Below are 20,837 nucleotides of genomic sequence, written 5' to 3'. Positions count from 1 at the left end.
CACGTTTGTTGTTTTAGTCTGACCTGCTGATTTAAATCATTATCAACACAGCCATGTGTAACACACAGCTCATGCAGACAAATACTTTAAGAAGCTCGGTAACCGAGTGTCACAATTTGCATCAGTGGTTGAACTTCATTTCCAAGTCATAACTCAGTCAGATTTAAACACGTACTGTGGTCACACACAGGCTAAGACTCAACATGACCAACTCTTTCCAAGCACATAGTTTGCACAGATGTTCACTCTGAATATTTGATCTATAAATCTGCCAATCTATAAATTTGTTCTATAAATCAGAGAAGAATTCATTCCCCTGTTTTCAGTATTTAAAAGAATATTATGTGTTTGTTTCAAATGTAAGAAAAGTAGCCTATATGCATGACAGCATTGTCCTTACTGTTTTAGTCACATGACCCCAAAGCACTACTTTTTGACTGAAGCACTGAAGCTTTCACGTCTTTTGTCCAAATATAATATAGAATAAAATGAAATAAAAGAAAAAGACTGCGACTTTTAAAACCGTAGAAGCTTCACACATGTACAAAACTCTTTTCAAATATATATAAAGTGTGTAAAACTAAACTAAAGGCAATAATGCAACAAAATAGCATAAACTCATGTACCCTTATAGCAGTTATACTATATCTTTCCTTTTTCTTTCAACACAGGCGCTAATAGCATGTCACAAAGATGTCACGCTCTGTTTACACAGCTTTAAATCATTAGTCTACCCTGTCCACACATTTACATTGCAAGGAAAAACAAGCTGTAAACACAAAACTGGCATATTATTAACATTTAGTTGTTATGTTTAACTTGTAAGCAAACACATGCCTAATTACATATGAAGCAACATTAGCATTCATTACAAGTTCGCTTCATTTGACAAATTCAAGACCACCGTCTCCTGAGGTAAATATTTAGCTAATCAACTCTAAAATGCTTGTGCCCCCGCTATAGCTGCTACCTGAAAACTCCTTCCTCTTGTGTTTGCAAGAAGCCACTAATGAATAAGGTACGTGTGAGCAAAATAGGGAGCTAAATAGGAATAAACTAAAATGCTCCTTGGAGCTGCATAAATCAGCTGATATTTCTGTGTGACTCTTACATATTTGAGCCACTGATCATTTTAAAAACAGGGCAGGTGTTATGTCTAGATACAATATGTTGAACAATAGAGCTACTCAAAAGCAGCATTATGTGTTATTACCTCTTTATTACACATAATCCGACTCGACAGAGTCCCAAACAATTAAAATTTTGCTTATTAATTCTAAGTTAATGTCAAAAGTTTGAAGCTTTTCTCCAATAATATATCTGTTTCCATTCATCAGTGTGATAAACTTACCACACATATTGTACAGTTTGGGGTTTTTTTCTGCTTGACTTTCTCTTGGAGATAGTGTAGCAGTGTGTACACCAAATATCAGCTCCCCCATCGACTGCTAGCTGGCCTTTCGGCATGGGATTTTGGCTCTGCTTATTTGGTTGAATGAATTATTAATGGCTCACCGGTTTTCCACAAGTTCCATCTTTTTATTACTTTTTTCTCTTCCCTAGCAGGCTCGATGTGGACTGCATCTCCTCATCTTCACAGCAACACATTTACCTCCCATCTCTTTCAGAGCCAAACGGAGGAGCGTTTGCCCAGGAAATATTCTGCACTCTCTGGCAACTGAATGGGAAGAAGGAGAATCTTTGACCTTGGAAAATGAAGATGTTGTTGCCATGGGAACTGTTAATCCTTCTGTCACTCAAAGAGTGCCTTGCTGGTGAGATGCCAATTGAAGTCGCGTTTTTATAACACACACCTAATATGAATACAGTGGATCTTGAGCAAGGAAGGGCTTCCCTTTTCTTAATGCGTGTTTATGTTACTATTGCACATCAAACCGAAAGATAGAGACCTCAAAAATCACTCTATTAGTTTTGCTTGTGGGTAAAATCTACCAATTTGATCCAATTTGTTCATTAAAATCAGTGTTTAGTAGGAAATGGTAAAACTTTTGTGCATCAATTTATTGAAATTTTGATAATAGCGCTAAGCCACAATCAGAGTTCATATTTTCCTTTCAGAGCACCTCAGACTCATGATGTGAATCATTGTTAAGACCAACATTTGAAAAGAGACTCGCATCCGGTGTGGGACTCACTGTCTCTTGTCTTTTTATGCCTCGCTGTTTTATTATGCAATTTTCTTGCTTTATGTCCAGCTGCTGCCACTTCCATGAATTGTGGCAGAGCACTGTAAAAATCCATACTAACTCTTTCCTCAACACTCAATTATTCTGTGCCTCTTCCCCAGCAGCACAGGTTCGCAGTGTGCTGAGATGCTCTTTGAGTAAAGCAGATGAGCGTTAGACTTTATTTTCCTAATACCTGCATGAGTTACAGCTAAGGCATTAAAATCTCGCTAAGAGCTCTGAACATGGCAACCTGCGCAGCGTAGAGATTTAGTGTTGACAGTCACATTTGAAGAATATACTGTATGCTCAACTCAAGCCAACCGTTTACAAGGCATCAAGGAATACATTTAAATTTATACAGCATATGGAGTGGGGTCTATTGTATTGTTATTTATGCTTGCATTCCCATTGATTTAGAGCCTCGACTCAAGTCAGCATTTTCACCGAGGCGCATAATGTAGTCTGCAGTCACAGAGCAGAGAATAGAGGGTTATGCACATGTCATTGCACGCTATACTCTACATACATGCAAGTGAATGTGCGCTCACTACGGAGCGCACATTCACTTGCATTCCCAGGAAATCTAATTAAGGTTAATTTGTATGTGTGTGTTCATCTGTGCTGGTGGTCAGTCCAGTTGGCGTGTTCTCAGGGCAGGTCTGTTCGCGAGCACAAACTCAAACCAACCCAATCGTTTCCCAGGTGAAATAGCCCCGCTGTTAAAGGTTCATTAATTTGTTTAATTTAAAGGACACCGCAAACAGGGTAAAAAAATGAAGCACCTCCCTCAGAGGTTGGGGAAACAAGGCCCTTACCAGAGGCAAAGACTCCCACTCTCATTAGGATGATGGTGATGATGGTGTGGGAGGGAGCGCGTTTTGTCCTAGTCAAGGTTAAAGACTGTATTATAAAAGAAAAGCACCTCATCCTTTCAAGTGCACCAGAAGACAAATGGACAATTTTTTCCCCCCCGGAGCAGCGCTGCTGTGCAGCTTGGGCATATGACACACGTGGTCGGTGGAGAGGGAGGGCGAGTGCCACAGTGTGGCCGTGCATCTGCTAAAGAAACGATAGATTTCACGGGACTAATTAGTGCAATATCAGTTGATTACTCCTGTGTATTGATAGTTTGGCTGGAGGAAACCAAAACAACAAGCTTCACGGAGCAGACATGCATGCTCAAACAACATGTATACAGCTTTGCATGCGCTCGTCTAATTAGATTATAAGCAGAATGGGGCACTACTTTGATTACTGCGGCTCTCGTGTAAACATCTTAACCAAGTCATCCTGCTTGGATTAAAGCAAAGATGAAATAAAACATAATTCAGTTAGCCAGCTGGGTTACTTGTCCATCTTTCTAATTATTCTCGACATGTAATTCAGCTTAAACTGGATTCTGTGTTTTGCTTTTCTGTACTTTCATGTATTTGTTGTCTTTTGGCATTTTAATAAAAAATGTTTTCCCATCAATCTGCACTCAACGGCCCCCAAAGACGGAGCAAAAACATGTTTGCAATAATCACAAGCTCAACACTCTTTTATATTTGGACTATTGATTCAATAGTAGAAGCTGCTTTGCCAGAAGTCATAGTTTCAGCTGTGCTTGGGAAATGTTTGCCATCTTTTACAGTGTGTGTGATATCATTAGGAGGAAGCCAGCTAGCCAGTGATTTCCAGGTGGTGTACCAGTTTCTGCCACTTAAACTGAAAAAGATGCTTAAAATTGTTGTTTGACTCTGATTTTTATGATATGCTACTTTGTCAGCTTGAGACCAGAAATGACTAAAATACATTTTGTCGGCTAAATTTTCGGCACTAAACTATTCATCCAATTTTCATGAAATCAGAACAAATTGGAATGTTTCAAGGATCAAATTTCAAATCAAAAGGAAAGGAAATCTGTACAGCTGCGAGGTAAAGTAACATGTTTTTTAAAGCATATGAAAATACGCCTCGATAAATTTTATTTCCTTTCACAGTACACTGTTGAAAGCATTGTGACACATAGAAGTAGCACCAGTGAAATACATATCATATATACCTGTATACACTGAAAACATGTTGACCAATGATATGATTACTAATGATGATGCATTTTGTTTCTTCTTGTTCTTCTTATTATTATTAGTAGTAGTAGTAGTAATGGTAGTAGTAACATTTCAGCCATGTGTTACTCAAATGTATTTATGTGCTGCACAGATTTGCGATCATAACTGTGTATGTGGATGTGTAAGAATGAGGACGGGAGAGGAGGAAGAAAAACTCAGTCAGTTAGCCAAAATGCTTGAGGGTTATCTTTGGTTAATTGCTCTTTCATCATAATGTATTATCTGCCTCGTGACATGTGCACGAGAGCGTTTATTAAATGCAGGATCTGCTCAAGGAGCCATGTTGGCAGCTAATTATAATAGGTGTTAAGTTCACACACAGTTTTCTGAGCAATGAGTGCTTTTTTTTCCCTATTGTACTTTTCTTGTTTTTTTTCTCTCTCTGCAGAGAATACACGCCATGGTCCCGTCTTCACCCAGGAACCTAGCGACAGTATTTTCCCAATGAGCACTGATGATAAGCAGGTGTTTATTAACTGCAAAGCAAAAGGGAACCCACCTCCGCGTTATAGGTGAGTGGTTTGACAGCTTTTTGTTTATCTACAAAGTGAGACTACAGCGTGTGGGATCAAATTTACAGAACCCATTTATATTTTAATGCAGTCGTTCACTACAAGTATTTGTGTTTAGTCGTTGGTCTCCTTGTGCGATGCTTTCTGGAAAAGCAGGAAAGCTACATGTTCTTGGCCAGCATCACTTTTCATTGATGGTGCAAATGCTTCAGTCTTCATCAGTCTGTCTGTGCAGGTGGAAGGTAGATGGAAGAGACATAAACACGGACTCAGATCTAAACTACAGCCTTGTAGAGGGGAACCTGCTGATCAGTAACCCTCATGTCATCAATCACGGGGGAGTGTATCAGTGCATTGCCACCAACACATTCGGGACTGTCGTCAGCAGGGAGGCAAAAGTCCAGTTTGCATGTGAGTTGATTCTTCTTTTTTTTAAATATGCATATACTGTAACAGCAGTGAAAAAAAATCCCACTCTCCCACCCCACTTTGACTCGGTGTGATATTATGTGTGACTCAACGGAATGCAAAACAGTTAGAGTGGGGCTGCGACCGATGATTAATTCCATTTATCTCTATTATAATTTCCCTGGTTAATCATTTGATTTATTTGGTCTTTAAAATGTCAGGAGATGGTGAAAAATCCCAGAACACAATATTTTATTCGTCAGGCCAGATGTCCAAACCCCAGAAGTATTCTGTATTCTGTTCTGGGCAAGAACATGATACTGGACAGAGATAATGGTTGTTTTTGGCTGTTTTTCCTTATTTGAATGGTAAGATATTCAGAAATATTGAAATCTGATCCCAGTTTTTATACTCGTGTTACTCTTAATGCTTTGCTAGTAAATTTGTTAGATGATAGTTGTGATGTCCCTCTAAGTGTTCCATATAAAACATATTTACATCCAGTACAATATTATCAATATAGCATATTGTAAGCTTTGTGGTCATTAAACAGCTATTTCAGACCCACAGAAGCTTCTCTGATGAGAAGTTCATCATGTTTAATCTGCCAACTTCTAAGTATGGCCATAAGCCAACTGTTGTGGTGCACTGCTAACAAGGTGTGTAGCCTCTGCAGGTCCAGCGTGGACGACCAATGAAACGGAGTCAGATTAAAAAAGAATTAGCTGTGAAGTTAACAAATTCAAGTTTTCTGATGTAACTGTTCTGGCCTTTGTTTGCAAAGTTGTTTTTTAATAATTAATCACTGATAAAAACTGTGTGTAAAGAACCAGAGCAGGGCGATATGACCAAAAATATTTATCACGATATACATTTGAAAATTTGCGATAACGATATAATTGACGATATAATTGACACTAGACAAAATACTTTACAACTCCTGAACTTTATTAGTGCAAAAAAACAAAACAAAACATCAATGTATTTTCACTTAAACAAGCAGCTGTTTTTTATGTGCATTAAAGTTATATAAAAATTTAACAGTGCAAATGCAAATTCCTCGCTGACAGTTTAACCAAAAGGCATTTCCAGTGGAAATTGGCCGACGTATCCTCAGCATAACCATGTATAATATCCACAAAACTTAAAAAGAGGTTATACACACACAGTACGGTAATATTATGTTGAAGCACCGTACGTATCACTCCGCGAGGCGCCTGCCTACGATAGCCGTAATGCTCCGATAATCCATCAAGCGGTGGGTTCGTAGCTTAGCAAAGTTGTACTGAAACATTTGACAGATTTTCAAGTGCCGTCTAAATAAAATCGTTTCGAGGTCAGTAAAAACAACCAGAATTCATACATAAGGCACACGGGATTATAAGGGGCACTGTTGATTTTCAGAAAAATCAAAGGATTGATTTTAAGTGTGCTGTATTTTCCAAACAACACGGTAATAACAACGGCCTGCTAGCATGCGCTACCAAAAATAGTGCTTTGTTGTGTATCTGACGGACGAAAGCTAAACCACCACTGAAGTTGCAGCATTTTTACAAACCAATTCTGGTTCATCCGTTTCATTCAACGATCCGCTTTCGCTCTTCTCATTCTGCGTCGCCGCCATGTGCGTATGTAAACAAAGGCACTGCGCATGCGCATTTTACCCATATTCTATCGCGATATTTCATTTTCCTATCGTTGCCCAACATTACACCGGTATTACCGTGAACGGTATGATATAGCCCAGCCCTACAAAGGACCCACGGCAGACCTGACGACACATACATGCTTTTCAGCATTAACTTTTATTTACACACTCGATTGCTGTTCACAGACACACAAGGCTGCAGTTTCCTAGCTCAGCCGAACACTCCAACAACAACACTCAAAACAGGAACCAGTACAGATTTTAAGACGGGACATGATTGCTGATGCCGTGCTGGGAAGGTGCACGCACCTGCACGGCAGCTGCAGTTATGTCCAGACCACACCCCGCCACATTGTGGGGTGTGAACTTCTCTTTGTTGTAGAGGTAAGACATGCCCAAAGAAGTTTAACAAAAGTACTGGATGAAGGCGGCTCATACTCACTAATTAAAACTGTGTTTGGTGACCACGCCACGAGCAGATTTATGGCAACTCTTACCTCTTATATTAGAAACAAATAGTGATGTAGTTGCTACAGGACTGCATAGCTGCTCGAAAACCTTGCTGTTAAAGCCTGTTGGTAATTAACTGAGTTGATTCAACTGCAAAGAGATGCAGACGAGTTGCGCTCATCAGCGCAGACTGACTCTGTTTCACTGCAGTCGGACCGTGATTGTTAGAAGCCAGGCTGCCTTACACCATGCAACCTGTGTCCCCTTGTGATTGAAAGTGATTGTCCAGAGGTTGAGGGTGTTGTAAGCTCAACTTCTGGTTGACCAGTTGGTTGCTGCAGCTACATGCAGAAAAATCACCAGGCAAGCACTGATTTTTGCCATCGTTTTTTTCTGTAGTGTGACTGAGCATAAAAGAAGCAAGCAAAAAATAAACAACTTGGTGGCCTTACTATATTTCCACTGGATAGGGTAAAGTATTGCCAGAAAAAGAGCTGTTTACTTGTTTAGCTACTGAGATTGCCAGTCTTGTTTTTGTCTAACACGTCCTGTTTTGGTCAAACAGTGCATTTCTTGTTTGCCTTCGTTAGTGGTTTTTAAAACCTAATTAATGCACAGCATCAATTTTTTCTGTTGTTTTTTAAACCTGGAAAAAAAAATCACTTGTCAAAAGTAAATGCAACAAAAAAACAAAAAGTAGTGTTACACGGATGACAGCAGTTACAGTAAGTGTGTTACCGCTGCACACTAGTCTGCAGCTCTGATGCAATGCATGAAGGAATGAAGCCTGCACGTCTTGATTTGGAAGGACTTTTAATCAGTTGATTTCTGGTTTGACAACCGCTGATATTTGCTTGCTCCCCTCCCGGGATTTGATGGTATTTCTCTGACGCTGGAATTGATATGTCTCCCCACTGCTTATTGTCTCACGCAGCACAGCAGCATTTAATTAAAGGTGAAAGTAATCTCTAACGCGCGATTGGAGAGGAGCATTTTGGTGTACCCTCTGCCTGGTCTCTAGCGCATGCCGTGATATGAACAGGGGGCTGTTGGGTTTGACTTGTGAGCGATATGAACAAACTGGGAAATGTTGTGCAGGATTAAAACGCCCTTCCCTCGGATGTCGCCCGCACGTAAAATTAAAGTTATTACAGCTGTCAGACCCTGAAAAGTTATTGATGTGTTTTGCGCTCAACAGTTCTGCAGAACTTCAGCAGCAAGACGAGGAACACGGTGTCGGTGAGAGAGGGTCAGGCCGTGGTTCTGCTCTGCGGACCCCCGCCCCATTACGGAGGTACAGCGCACCTTCCTGACTCTTTGTCTGCTGTGCTTTCACACTCCTGCTTGCCTCAGCAATCTTTATTGTTCCCTTACTCTGCTGCTTATTATCTCGCTGTAACACTGCAGCGTCTTCTTTGTTTTTATGTCTTCCCACTTTCTCTTTCTGCAGCTCTTCCCTCAGAACCGTGACATACTGTTTTCCACTCACTTCTCCTTATCTGTCAGACAGGGAACTTTTTATGATCAGCCGCAGCTCTACCTGCCCAGACCCATGCCTTCATCTATAGTTCATAGCCTCATACTTCTTAACCTTGAGCTCACTTTTCTTGCCCATATGATCTGTGACCATGCTGTCATCTATAAAGTCTCCAGTGCTCCACTTCCCCGACTGTCATTTTTTTTCCTTTTTTTCCGGGATGTGGGCAGGTTATCTGTTGGGTAATAAAGGCTGCCGGTGGCTGGTGCGGCCGCGGGAGCGTTTATCCCGTGGCACAGCAGTGAGTCGGCTCATGTGTCTGTGTGCTACTGATTAGCAGACCCTCAAAGTGGTCCACACTCCTGCAGCCATTCGATGCCCACCAGCACAATTTCACGCCAGCATACCAGCCTTTCTCCGCTCTCTGTTTCCAACTGAATCCTGCTGCCACGTGGGAATCCACACTTTAGCAATTTGCCCTCCAGCATTCCCTCCCTTCCCGTTTAAAAAAAAAAACAACAAAAAAAACCTCAATTTCTTTATTTTTCCTCTTAAATGAAGCATAGTGAAACATTTGATGGGATTTGTACGATGTGATAACGCCACAGTAGCTGGAGGTGTTTTTAAAATGGAACAAAAAAGTGTTTTTTCCCCTCCACCTTTAGATAATGTTAAATACTTCTTTAATACTTGTTGATGCACCACTTGAGGAATACACTGATGCACCTTATTAAAAAAGGAGACATTTGAAGCTTTTCAGAGCAATCAATAGGTAAGTGGCCTAAAAGGAGCTGCTCTGTGAGTTAAACTCTGTCAGAGGACATGAGATTATGTGCCTGCAAGTCCTCTGTTGCTGTGAGACTGCAGCTCTTCAACAGACCCACTCTCTGATAGTCCCTAATCATGAAAGGTCTGTCAGTTACTGCCCTGACTTCCCTTGTAATGATTTTAATTCACAGCTTTCCCTGAAGGAAAGCAGTGGGACTTTTTTTTTCCTTTCTTTTTTTCCCCCCATCTGCCCAGTCAAAAGGGCTGCCTGCAGAATGTCATGTGTCTGATACGGGCGGGCTGCACTAATAGCAAAGTTCATTCAGCATTCCCTGCAGACGCTTCTCACTCTTCTTAGCTCTCTTTCGCTTTTCTTTGCGCTTTGCACTCATACATTGGCCTGTTTATCAGTCCTTTCTTTGTTTGTTTTTTATTTGTTTCAGAAGTGTAAAATAATTTTTAATAAAGTTAGAGACTAATAACCATAAGTGTTGTTGCCATATTCCACATGCTCAACAGATAAGGCAGGAACAATGACGCCATCCAAAATAACCCAAAACTCTGAGTTCAAATCAAAAAATGAAAAAATGAATAAAATATGATCCTCCAGTGTTTTTATAACACATAACATAGAACTCTAACCAACTCTGTACATTTTTGATAGCTAGAGGCTTGACCAATATCGCCAAAAAAAAAGTCCCAGTGCTGGGTTCAACTTTTATCAAACCTGCATTCTTCTGCTGGAGTCCCCTGTGATGACAGCCTCGCTGAGCAACTCAATGATCCGAGTCAAAACAGAGAGGCTATTCTTTTGCTGTATGTGTCAGCGCAACCTTAGCCCATCTCTCAGTGCTTCCCATGTTACCTAACCTTTCCGCAGCACCCAGTCCCATGTCGCTTCAAGCCTAGTGAAGGCACAAAGCTTTAGAAAATAACACACAAATGTAAACTTTCAGTTAAAAAGCAGAAAAATAGTCAGGTGGGCGCTGGAGTCAGCTGCAGATTTGTTGTTTGGGGGAGCGACTCAAAATAAATGCCCAAATTTATGATAATAAAGGAAGAAAAATGGCTCAATTATTTATTAAATTTAATTAAAAATGTCCAAAAAGGTCCTATTTTTTTCTCAAAAAGAACATTCTTGATGACTTATTGTTGTTGGAGTTGAATTCACCATGTATACTATAAAAATGCTCAACCATAAGTTTGTGCGTCAACATCCGAGCAGAAGGTCAGCTGATCTTAACTTGGCTTAACTAAAAACACGTTCAACTCTTTTGTGCTTTGAAGTCATCTTGTATTGTTCAACAGATAAATAAAATATATTTCTCATTTCCTGATAAACTACATAGAGTGAACGTGTCGGTCCACACCTTTTAATAATTAATTATTATTGTCCTTAAAAGTGGTCAATCCCATGATGACTCAATAAGTGCAGAACTCCAAATCTCCTCTGGCATTAATATCAGCACCAAAGCTTTGTAGCGTGGGTGTCCATGGCCGAGCAGCTCCCATACTGTAAGTGTAATGTGTGGGTGGGCCTGTACTTTTGTCCTTAAATTATCTTTGTATGTGTTAGGCATTAATGGTCTTGCTGTTCTGGGAATTTTGTAAATGTGACTGGAAAGTTTATTTCTTTTGTGCCTCACTATCTGCATTTCATGTCCTGTTCCCATTATTCCAGAGATCAAATATTCATGGGTTTTCAATGGACAACGCAGCTTCCTGCAGCAGGATGCTCGTCGTTTCATTTCTCAGAAGACGGGAAATTTGTACATAGCCAAAGTTGAAGCATCGGATGCGGGGAACTACACATGCGCAGTGAGAAACATGATGACCAACTCAACAGTGTTCAGCTCTCCAACCCCAGTGGTGGTACGGAGGGACGGTGAGCATCACCATCACCAGTCTGCCTTGTGGTTATCAGTCTATGAGATAAATCACTTGAGTGAACTAGTTGTCACCTGCGCCACAGCTCTTGCCCTTCTTTTGTGTTTTAAATGATATGATTTTCCATTTATTCCTTGTGCAGTGGTGATGGGCGAATACGAGCCAAAGATCGAGGTTCAGTTTCCTGACACCCTTCATGTCTCCAAAGGATCGTCAGTGAAACTGGAATGCTTTGCCTTAGGAAAGTAAGTGGCACAACACAGTCCACTGGAGTATTTGCAGAGCAGCGTCCTCAATTACTATCAAACACGGCAGCAGCAATCTTTCCGGTCATGGTGGAGCAGGAGAATGTGGCCTGCGTGACCTCTTTGTGTTTGACCTCCGCAGCCCTGTGCCTTCCATCTCATGGAGAAGAGCTGATGGAAATCCACTCCCTGGCAAGATTAAAATCAACCACTCCAGCGGGGTTCTGGAAATTCCATATTTTCGCCCAGAGGATGCTGGCGTGTACGAGTGTGTAGCCGAAAACAGCAGAGGACGAAATGTTGCCAGAGGGCAACTTATATTCCACAGTAAGAAAGAACATTTTGCTTCGTGCTTATCGGAGTCTACTAATAACCCTTTTTTTCTTTTTCAGTAATATTTAGACCTTTAGTCAGAGCTATAATTATTGGAAAACAGCCCTTTATTCAAGCATTATTTTTTCTAATATTTGTTCTAATGGAAGGATAATAAGCATGATAATTTGAAGTTATGTGTCCTTATTGTTGGAGTGTAAATGCAGTGCAATAAATATTTTCAAATTAGAAAATATGATTTCCAGTATCTCAGGACAAATTTACCATCTCTGAATCAGAGAGAGGAGTCAGTGTCTCGCCTGCTCCTGTCTGCCATGTGTGCAGATAAGAAAGTAGGAAAGATGGATATCAGTGTCTGAACTAGATTCAGGATCCTTTGTTTTATGCAGACCTTGTGTACATGCAGCGTGGATTCTGAGGTGTCTGGTTATGACATCAGTAGTGCTAAAGATTAAGCCGTGAATGGCTGTTGACACAAAGCAGCAGTAACGCCGGGCAGGTTTGTTTATGCAACACATTTCACATGAATGCAATTCAAGGTGCTTCACAGTGAATTCAAAAGGAGATGGAGATGGCATTGAAACAGTGTCACATTAAAACATAAAAAGAACAAATTCAATGGAGTTTTTTTTTAATTTAAAAGAAATCTGAGGGTCAAAAGTAGAACTAACTAGAGCTTAAAGTTAAGTGTAAAGAAGGAAGTTTTTAACCAGTACTTAAAAGTAGTAGTGAGCAAGAGCTTCTTAAAGTTAGTAACTAAATACTGCACATCTGACGCTGAAAGTATGACTTGAAGCTCAGACAAGCCCTGCATGAACAGCTGGTTCACGCCTATGATGCCAAATACTGGTATTACCTGTCTCAGAGATACACAAGGTTATGGCAACAGCACAAAGAAGTTTCCATCCCATTACAAATGTAAATGAATTATATTTAAACATGCTGCTAAAGAGCCATTTTTAATGTGCTGGGTTAATGTAGTAAATACAGATATCGTAAACTAAACCACAATCTTTTCTGAAAACCAATGTGCAATTTAGTGCCTAACCCTTACTAAGTAGTGTTAGTACTAAATCCCAACCAGACTGAGAGACACAAATCAAATTAAACTAAGCAGTGATCAGTTCATAATTATCAAATCTTCAAGTATATTATAAAAACACACGCTTGCTGTAGGTATACCTATTCTGGTATCGGTTAGAATAGTATTGTTTTATATTTATATAAATCAATCAATAAAATCATTATTTTGGACTTATGGGCAACAAGTGTTAATGCGAATAGCAAAACAGATGAGCGTGAAATCAAAGAAAGATCATATTCACATGCTAAATAATGTTGACCATTTCCCAGTCGACCTACAAAGGAACCAAATTCTTATTAATTTCCTATCCCTATGTAGCTCATCTTATATATCTAATTGGATTATACAGTCTAATGTATACAATCATTCACACAGTTATTATGAATCTCTTTGGGTGCTTTTTGAAGTTCATCTCTTTCTGGGTTTTTCAGATTGGTTACATTAATGATTCCACTGATTGGCCATGTTGTACGTAACTTGAAACTCTTTACTGTGGGTTCGCAAAGAGAATCAGTGCCATACACTATATAATATAAGAAAGATTAGGTCCTATATGACAGAGAGAGCTGCTCTCTTCGTACAGAGGTGTCATCTTTCACCGATTATGCTGTAATGGCAGAGCTGTCAGTAGGCACAGTAAAACCTCTGCAAATGGTCCAAACCTGTGGCAGCATGTCAAGTCTACAATCACCCAAAGACAGCTTAGGTAATACTACCTTTTCTTTTACTTGCCACTCCTTATCTGTTGCCAGCAGTAACATGTCAAGTCACTAATGAAGTCAAGTCACTAATTCCTGCCTAGGAGAGACCAGAAAAGACCAGAAGTGTGAACTCTGGTCTAGTATGCCTTCTCCTTCACTACAATCACGTGAATGACTTAGAATGAGTAATCAAACGGGATTTTGTCTTCCCAAAAACGTTGTTTGGCAGTAGTTCTTCATTTAAAATAATCTCTTTCTCTCTTACTCTTAATTCCTGAGTTTCACTGGGAAATTACCATATTTGTCACATCGGGATTGATTTTTGTAGAGCGACACTTTTACGAATATATGCAATTAATTTTTGAATTCATAGGATATATTCATAACCATTTGTCTTTCTGCAGGTGCTGAACATCTACAGTGGGTCCAGACACTGAAAGATGCCCATATGGCCATCGATGCTAACCTGCAGTGGGAATGTAAAGCCATTGGCAAACCTATGCCTACGTACAGATGGTTGAAGAATGGTCAGTCACTAAAAGCAGAGGTAAGATGTGTGATTGAGTACGAGTACTGCATGTTTCAAAATCATTAAAAAGGATAATTGACATTTTCTTTCAATTTTTTTTATTGTTCAGGAGAGGATCCATTTGGAAGCTGGCAGACTGACCATACCCAAGATTAGTCTGTCAGACTCTGGGATGTATCAGTGTGTGGCAGAGAATGAGCATGGATCTGTGTATGCCAGTGCTGAGCTCAAGGTTGTAGGTAAGCAGTCGTGTTTGCCCTGTTTCATTTACAATGGACTGAACAAGAGGCAAGGCAAAGATATGCTGTCTGTACATCTTGCTGTCACTGGAATTAAAATGCTCCCTATTTGAAAGTGAATAAATAAGTAGAAACCAGCTAAACTAGCACCTCACTGAGCCTTGCACATTCATTTCCATAATTATTTCCTACAATGAGCCAGCTCTGGTGGTGACATATAATTTCCGTAATTGCTGGTGATGCTCTTGACATTTTGGCTGATGCACAGCTGTTGCACCTTGACAAAGCGAGACACTGCATCAACACGGGTCTCTTCCTCAGCCTCGCCGCCTGACTTCACCCGGCGCCCCGTGAAGAAGTCCACGGTGATCCAGAGGGGGGGTGAGGTGGTGTTAGAGTGTCGCCCCCACGCTTCTCCCAGGGCCACAATCTCCTGGTGGAGAGAGGGGGGGATGCACCTGAAGGACAGTGAGAGGTAGGGTATTATAAGCACCGCTGCACAACCCACTGAAGGCATTAATTTCCAGTACCGATTGTTATTTATGCCTTGGCTCAAGGGGACTTTGGAATCAGTGTTGCATAAAACTTCCTCATTGGTCAAAGAATGTGTTTTTTTTTAGATAGACACCTTATTCCCTCGGATATGGATGTTGGTTTTCTGCTGACACTGCTGCCGTTTGCTGCCTGTACCAAGGAGGCCATGACACCGAGCCTTATCAGTTTTGCAATGCACAGGAAGGAGAGCACTGTATGATTTAGCTGTTTGAAACTTCAAAGCGTCCGGTGTCGCCGCAGTTTTACAGATCTTCAAAGCCGGGGAAAAAAAGTAGAACAGAGATCCTGTTGGGACTTTTTCCATGTGAAAGCCAAAGAGAAAAACAATCTGACTCCATCTTTCAGTGAAACGCCACCTCAGGCGACATGATTGAAGGTCTGAGGCGACACCTGTGAGCTAAAAGAACCCGTTTTCTGTTGCACCCAGCCTCAGCAGAAGCTAATCCACACAGGATGAACCAAGCAAGAGTTCAAGCACAGTATGAGGTCTGCTTTCATTAAACGCTGGGTGTCAAAGAAAGGGACATGAAAGGTCATGTAGTGATGGCTAGATAACTGGTAGACAGGCTACAATAAGGGCAGACAAATTATTTCCCAGGAAACTTCACAGCAGTTTAACAGTTGTCAACAATCACTGAAAATCACTTTCCTTACACACTTTTGAGCTGCGCCTAAGTGCAGCGCCCACTGTTGACAATATGATGTTATCTTAATCACATAATATTGGAGTATTTTGGATCCTTCTGTTTTTTTGATGGGAATAAAAAGCAGCATTGGCACATTGGTTTATCCGTCTTTGAGCCATTGTTCAGCATACCCATACATCATCCGACTTGAAATTGAAAGCATGTCTTTTCTGTAAAACACCGTCCAAAAGGCTTGTCAGTCTCACACTGTATAATTACTTAATGGCTTCAATTTTGTGTTAGTGCCTTGCCTCCTAAAGCCACCACAGCTTCAGTGGCTTACAACACCTTAACATCAATTGAGGCTTTGAAATAACAAAAGGTTTGGCAGTAAGTTGAATTTTTAATTGTATTCTAAACGTGGAGCTCTGAGGTCATAAATTTGGTAATAATGCATTAAAATTGGCCATCAAAGGAACAGAAGCTTTCCTGTATTGATGTCACAATGAGGCTGCATTACCAACTGTTAGTCAGCCTTTTTATTAAAGGGAAAATGTTTATAGTGCTGTTACCTTTATAAAAAAGAAATATGATATTTGAAAATTGAAGTAAGTTGGCAGTTTAACCAAATAGAATAATGTATGGAGAAATAGTATGATTTAACATTTATCCTTTATAAATATGAATAAATTAATATATAATAGGGCTGCCACGATTAGTCGACTAGTCACGATTACGTCGACTATCAAAATCGTCGACGACTGATTTAACAGTCATGCGTCGTTTGAAGCTTTGTAAGATCCCAAAAGATGCAGGGATAAGTAGCAGGATTTAAGAGTGTAATAACGGACTGAAACAGAAGATGGCAGCACTGCACGTACAAGGATGCCAGCTGCCGTTAAACCCCGAAGAAGAAGAAGCAGTGTCCCAGAATTCATAGCGCGGCCTAGCGCAGTTGTCAATAATGGCGGCAGCTAGTTAGTTTTAATGTTACTCTTATTATTCTTTCTGGGTCACAAAATAAACGTTTAACATATAATGTAGCTGTGTAAACCTCAAATATCTGCTCAGTTTATCAAGACACCACATATTTGCAAAAGCGCTCCGACGTTTTCGGAGACGTCTGTTACCCACTAGCTCGATAGCTAGCCGGGGGCAAGGCTCACTAGAGCCGGTGAGAACACCGGACTCCCAGCAAATCATTTTCAAACCTTTCGCTACTCAGGTTAAACATGATATATAAGTCAATTAGATAACTTAAAAATGTTATTGTTTGGCTTTTTTTAGTATTTTATTTGTTCCTGGGTAAATCGGTTTGGCTGAGATTAAAGTTATAGTTTTACACAGTTGAATAAACATCAAGCAGACAACTGATTATCAGAAGTGTGAGATGCTCAAGAATATACTCCGGTGTCCCGTTATATTATAGATAGCAAGGAGTTTATTAAACTTCACTTAAACAACCTGCAGATTTCATTAAAATTTAATAAACTATCATCTTGCCTTTATTTTTAGTTAGCACATACCTGAAACACTTAAAGCTGTAAGCTAATGATAGTTATATAAGAGCAGATGCATGTTGGTGCAATAAGCTGTACGTTTTATGTCCAATGGATGCATGATCTGATTAGTCGACTAATCGCAAAAATAATCGGTGACTGGTCGACTATCAAAATAATCGTTTGTGGCAGCCCTAATATATAATAAATCTCAGTAGCCAGCTTCTAGTATCATGGTCCTATGTGTTGTGGTAATTTTTGCAATTCTTTGTAAATTTATTTGAGTTTGGGTTCCTGTTTAGCTTTTACTGTTATTCTCGCATTTGAACTTTTTGATTATTGTTGGTTCGAGTTTTGAACCCTGATTTGATCTCATTGTCATTCTAGCAGTCTGACTACTTTTCATGCTTGTTTAGTTTGTTTAGATTGTCTTACAGGTCGATATACATCGGATTTTGTTCTGTATTTTTTTACTATTACAGGTGTTATTAAAGAATAGAATAGAATAGAATAGAATAGAATTCAACTTTATTGTCATTGCACATGCACAGGTACAGGGCAACGAAATGCAGTTTGCATCCATCCAGAAGTGCTTTAGTGATATAGATATATTACAATATATATTAGCAATAATATAGATATGTGAGTATATTACAGAAATGGGTCTATTATGGTATGTTATAATGTACACGGTATGAAGTATGTTGTGAATATTCTATAACTATAAGTATGTACAGGCTGTAGTGAGTACAAGCTATGTACAGGATATGAACAGGATATAAATATGAAAAACTATACAGAATATGAAATAAATAACTTTACAGAATCTGGGATATACAGCTATACAGAAATGGGAACTATGCAAGTTGTAAACAGTTGTAGGATTAAAGATTATCGAATGTACAGAATGATTATTTACACAGAGCTATACAGTAGTGCAGTTAAGATAAGTGAGGGTGTAGATAGTTTCTACAGAGGCTATATAAAGTGCTAGTGGTTGTGAGTGGTGGTTCAGTCCATGTTATTATTGTGTTTGAGGGTACAGTTGTCCATTGTGGGTGTGTGTATGTTCAGTCCATGAGTTTAACGTGGGTCAGATGTCAGGAGGCAGAGTTCAGGAGTCTGACAGCTGTGGGGAAGAAGCTGTTCCGGTACCTGGTGGTCTTAGTCCGGAGGCTCCTGTGGCGCCTCCCAGAGGGCAGGAGGGTGAAGAGTCCATGTGATGGGTGACTGGGGTCTTTGATGATTTTCCCAGCCCTTTTCAGACACCGCTTCCTGTAGATGTCTTTTATGGCAGGAAGTGGTGCTCCGGCGATGCGCTGGGCAGTTTTCACGACCCTCTGCAACGCCTTCCGGTCCGAGGCAGAGCAGTTCCCGTACCAGACTGTTATACAGTTGGTCAGGATGCTCTCGATGGTGCAACGATAGAAGTTCACCAGGATGTCTGAGGACAGGTGGTTCTTCCTCAGAGTCCTCAAGAAGAAGAGGCGCTGGTGAGCCTTCTTGACCAGCTTGGAGCAGTTGGTCGTCCAGGTGAGATCCTCGGAGATGTGGACTCCCAGGAACTTGAAGCTGCTCACACGCTCCACAGCCGTCCCCTTAATGTGGATGGGTGGATGTGGGTCAGCATTCCTCCTGTAGTCCACGATGAGCTCCTTGGTCTTCTCGGTGTTAAGCAGCAGGTTGTTTCTGTCGCACCACTCAGCCAGACGATCCACCTCCTCCCTGTAGGCGGCCTCATCGTTGTCACTGATGAGGCCAATCACCGTGGTGTCATCTGCAAACTTAATGATGGTGTTGGAACCATCAGCAGGTCTGCAGTCGTGGGTGAAGAGGGAGTAGAGGAAAGGGCTCATCACACAGCCTTGTGGTACACCGGTGTTCATTGTGATGGTAGATGAGCAGCGGTTATCCAGCCGGACATGTTGGGGGCGGTTGGTCAGGAAGTCCAGTAACCATTTGCAGATGAGGGAACTGATACCCAGGTCTGTCAGTTTCCTGATGACTTGTGAGGGGTGGATTGTATTGAATGCTGAACTGAAGTCTATAAACAGCATTCTGGCGTAGGTGTTGTTGTTGTCCAGGTGTGAGAGGACAGAGTGCATTGCGATGGAGACTGCATCCTCTGTGCTCCTGTTCCGGCGGTATGCGAATTGGTGGGGGTCCAGGGTGGGGGGGAGACAGGATTTGAAGTGTCCTAGGACCAGTCGCTCTAAGCACTTAGTGATGATGGGGGTGAGTGCTACTGGGCGGTAATCATTGAGGCAAGATGGGTTGGAGTTTTTGGGTATCGGGACGATGGAGGTGGATTTGAAGCAGGCCGGTACCACAGCGTGGGCCAAGGACAGATTGAATATGTCTGTGAGCACTCCTGCAAGCTCCCCAGAACACGCTCTGAGAACACGCCCGGGGATGCCATCAGGGCCTGCAGCCTTGTGGACATTGATCCTGCTCAGCACCGCTCCTACATCGGTGGGGGAGAGAGTCATAGGTTGGTGGTCTGGCGTCATGTCTGCTTTGGTTGTGGTTGTGGGGTTCCCTCGCTCAAAACGAGCATAAAAGTTGTTGAGCTCGTTGAGGAAGGAGACATCAGAGGATGCGGGGGAGGGTTTGGTGGTCCTGTAGTCTGTGATGGTCTGGAGTCCTTGCCACATGCGTCGGGGGTTGGAGTTGGAGAAGTGTTCTTCTACCTTCTTTTTGTAATGGTGTTTGGCTTTTTTGATGCCCTTCTTTAGATTAGCCCTGGCTGTACTGTAGGCGTGTGCATCTCCTGACCTAAAGGCAGTGTTGCGGGCCTTCAGGAGGAGACGAACATCCCGGTTCATCCAAGGCTTCTGGTTGGGGTGCATGGTGATCCGTTTCTGGGTGGTGACACTGTCTGTGGTTTTGGAGATGTAATCCAGTACAGATGAGGCGTACTGGTCCAGGTCTGTGTGGGTGAACATATTCCAGTCTGTGTTTTTAAATCTGTCCTGGAGCACTGCGTCTGTCCCCTCTGGCCACACTTTAATTGTCCTCACAGCAGGTTTCACACGTTGGATGAGTGGTGAATACCGAGGTGTGAGGAACAGGGAGAGATGGTCCGATTGTCCAATGTGGGGGAGGGGTGTGGCTTTGTAGGCTCCAGCCAGGTCTAAAGTCTTGTCTCCTCTGGTGTGGCAGGAGACATGTTGGTGGAATCTGGGGAGGACTGTCTTTAAGTTGGTGTGGTTGAAGTCGCCAGCAACAATAAAAGCAGCCTCGGGGTGTTTATTCTGGTGTTTGTTAATGGCTGCAGAAAGTTCTTTCATGGCCAAGCTAGCATTAGCGTCGGGGGGTATATACACGGCAGTGAGTATGATCGAAGTGAATTCTCTGGGGAGATAATAAGGTCTGCATTTGACCATTAAAAACTCCGCATTAGGTGAGCAGTGACTCTCAGTAGTAGTGGAGTTCATGCACCAAGCATTGTTAATATAAATGCACAAACCTCCACCTCTGGTCTTGCCGGAGTCATCTGCTAGCCTGTCGGCTCGGTGTGTGTGGCGTCCTGCTAACTCGATAGCATTGTCCGGGCAGCTGTTGTTCAGCCATGTT

General features: G+C 41.5%; 1 protein-coding gene across 1 annotated transcript in view; it reads left to right on the top strand.

The window, feature by feature from the left end:
* The window catches only part of cntn6 (contactin 6), a 70,423-nt gene that overhangs the window by 5,931 nt on the left and 43,655 nt on the right, over positions 1-20,837 (top strand). Inside the window, exons 2-11 of the mRNA XM_085455758.1 lie at positions 1,629-1,775; positions 4,689-4,812; positions 5,048-5,223; positions 8,517-8,612; positions 11,245-11,448; positions 11,593-11,695; positions 11,838-12,022; positions 14,218-14,360; positions 14,452-14,581; positions 14,903-15,056. Coding sequence (XP_085311884.1) covers positions 1,715-1,775; positions 4,689-4,812; positions 5,048-5,223; positions 8,517-8,612; positions 11,245-11,448; positions 11,593-11,695; positions 11,838-12,022; positions 14,218-14,360; positions 14,452-14,581; positions 14,903-15,056 — 1,376 coding nt within the window. The 5' untranslated portion in view covers positions 1,629-1,714. The remainder of the gene's footprint in view (positions 1-1,628; positions 1,776-4,688; positions 4,813-5,047; positions 5,224-8,516; positions 8,613-11,244; positions 11,449-11,592; positions 11,696-11,837; positions 12,023-14,217; positions 14,361-14,451; positions 14,582-14,902; positions 15,057-20,837) is intronic.

The sequence above is a fragment of the Copadichromis virginalis genome, linkage group LG5 (assembly GCF_057382275.1).
Source record: "Copadichromis virginalis isolate Kocher_CV1m ecotype Utaka linkage group LG5, C_Virginalis_male_GT1.1, whole genome shotgun sequence".
NCBI classification, from domain to species: domain Eukaryota; kingdom Metazoa; phylum Chordata; class Actinopteri; order Cichliformes; family Cichlidae; genus Copadichromis; species Copadichromis virginalis.
This window is presented reverse-complemented; position numbering and strand designations above follow the sequence as displayed.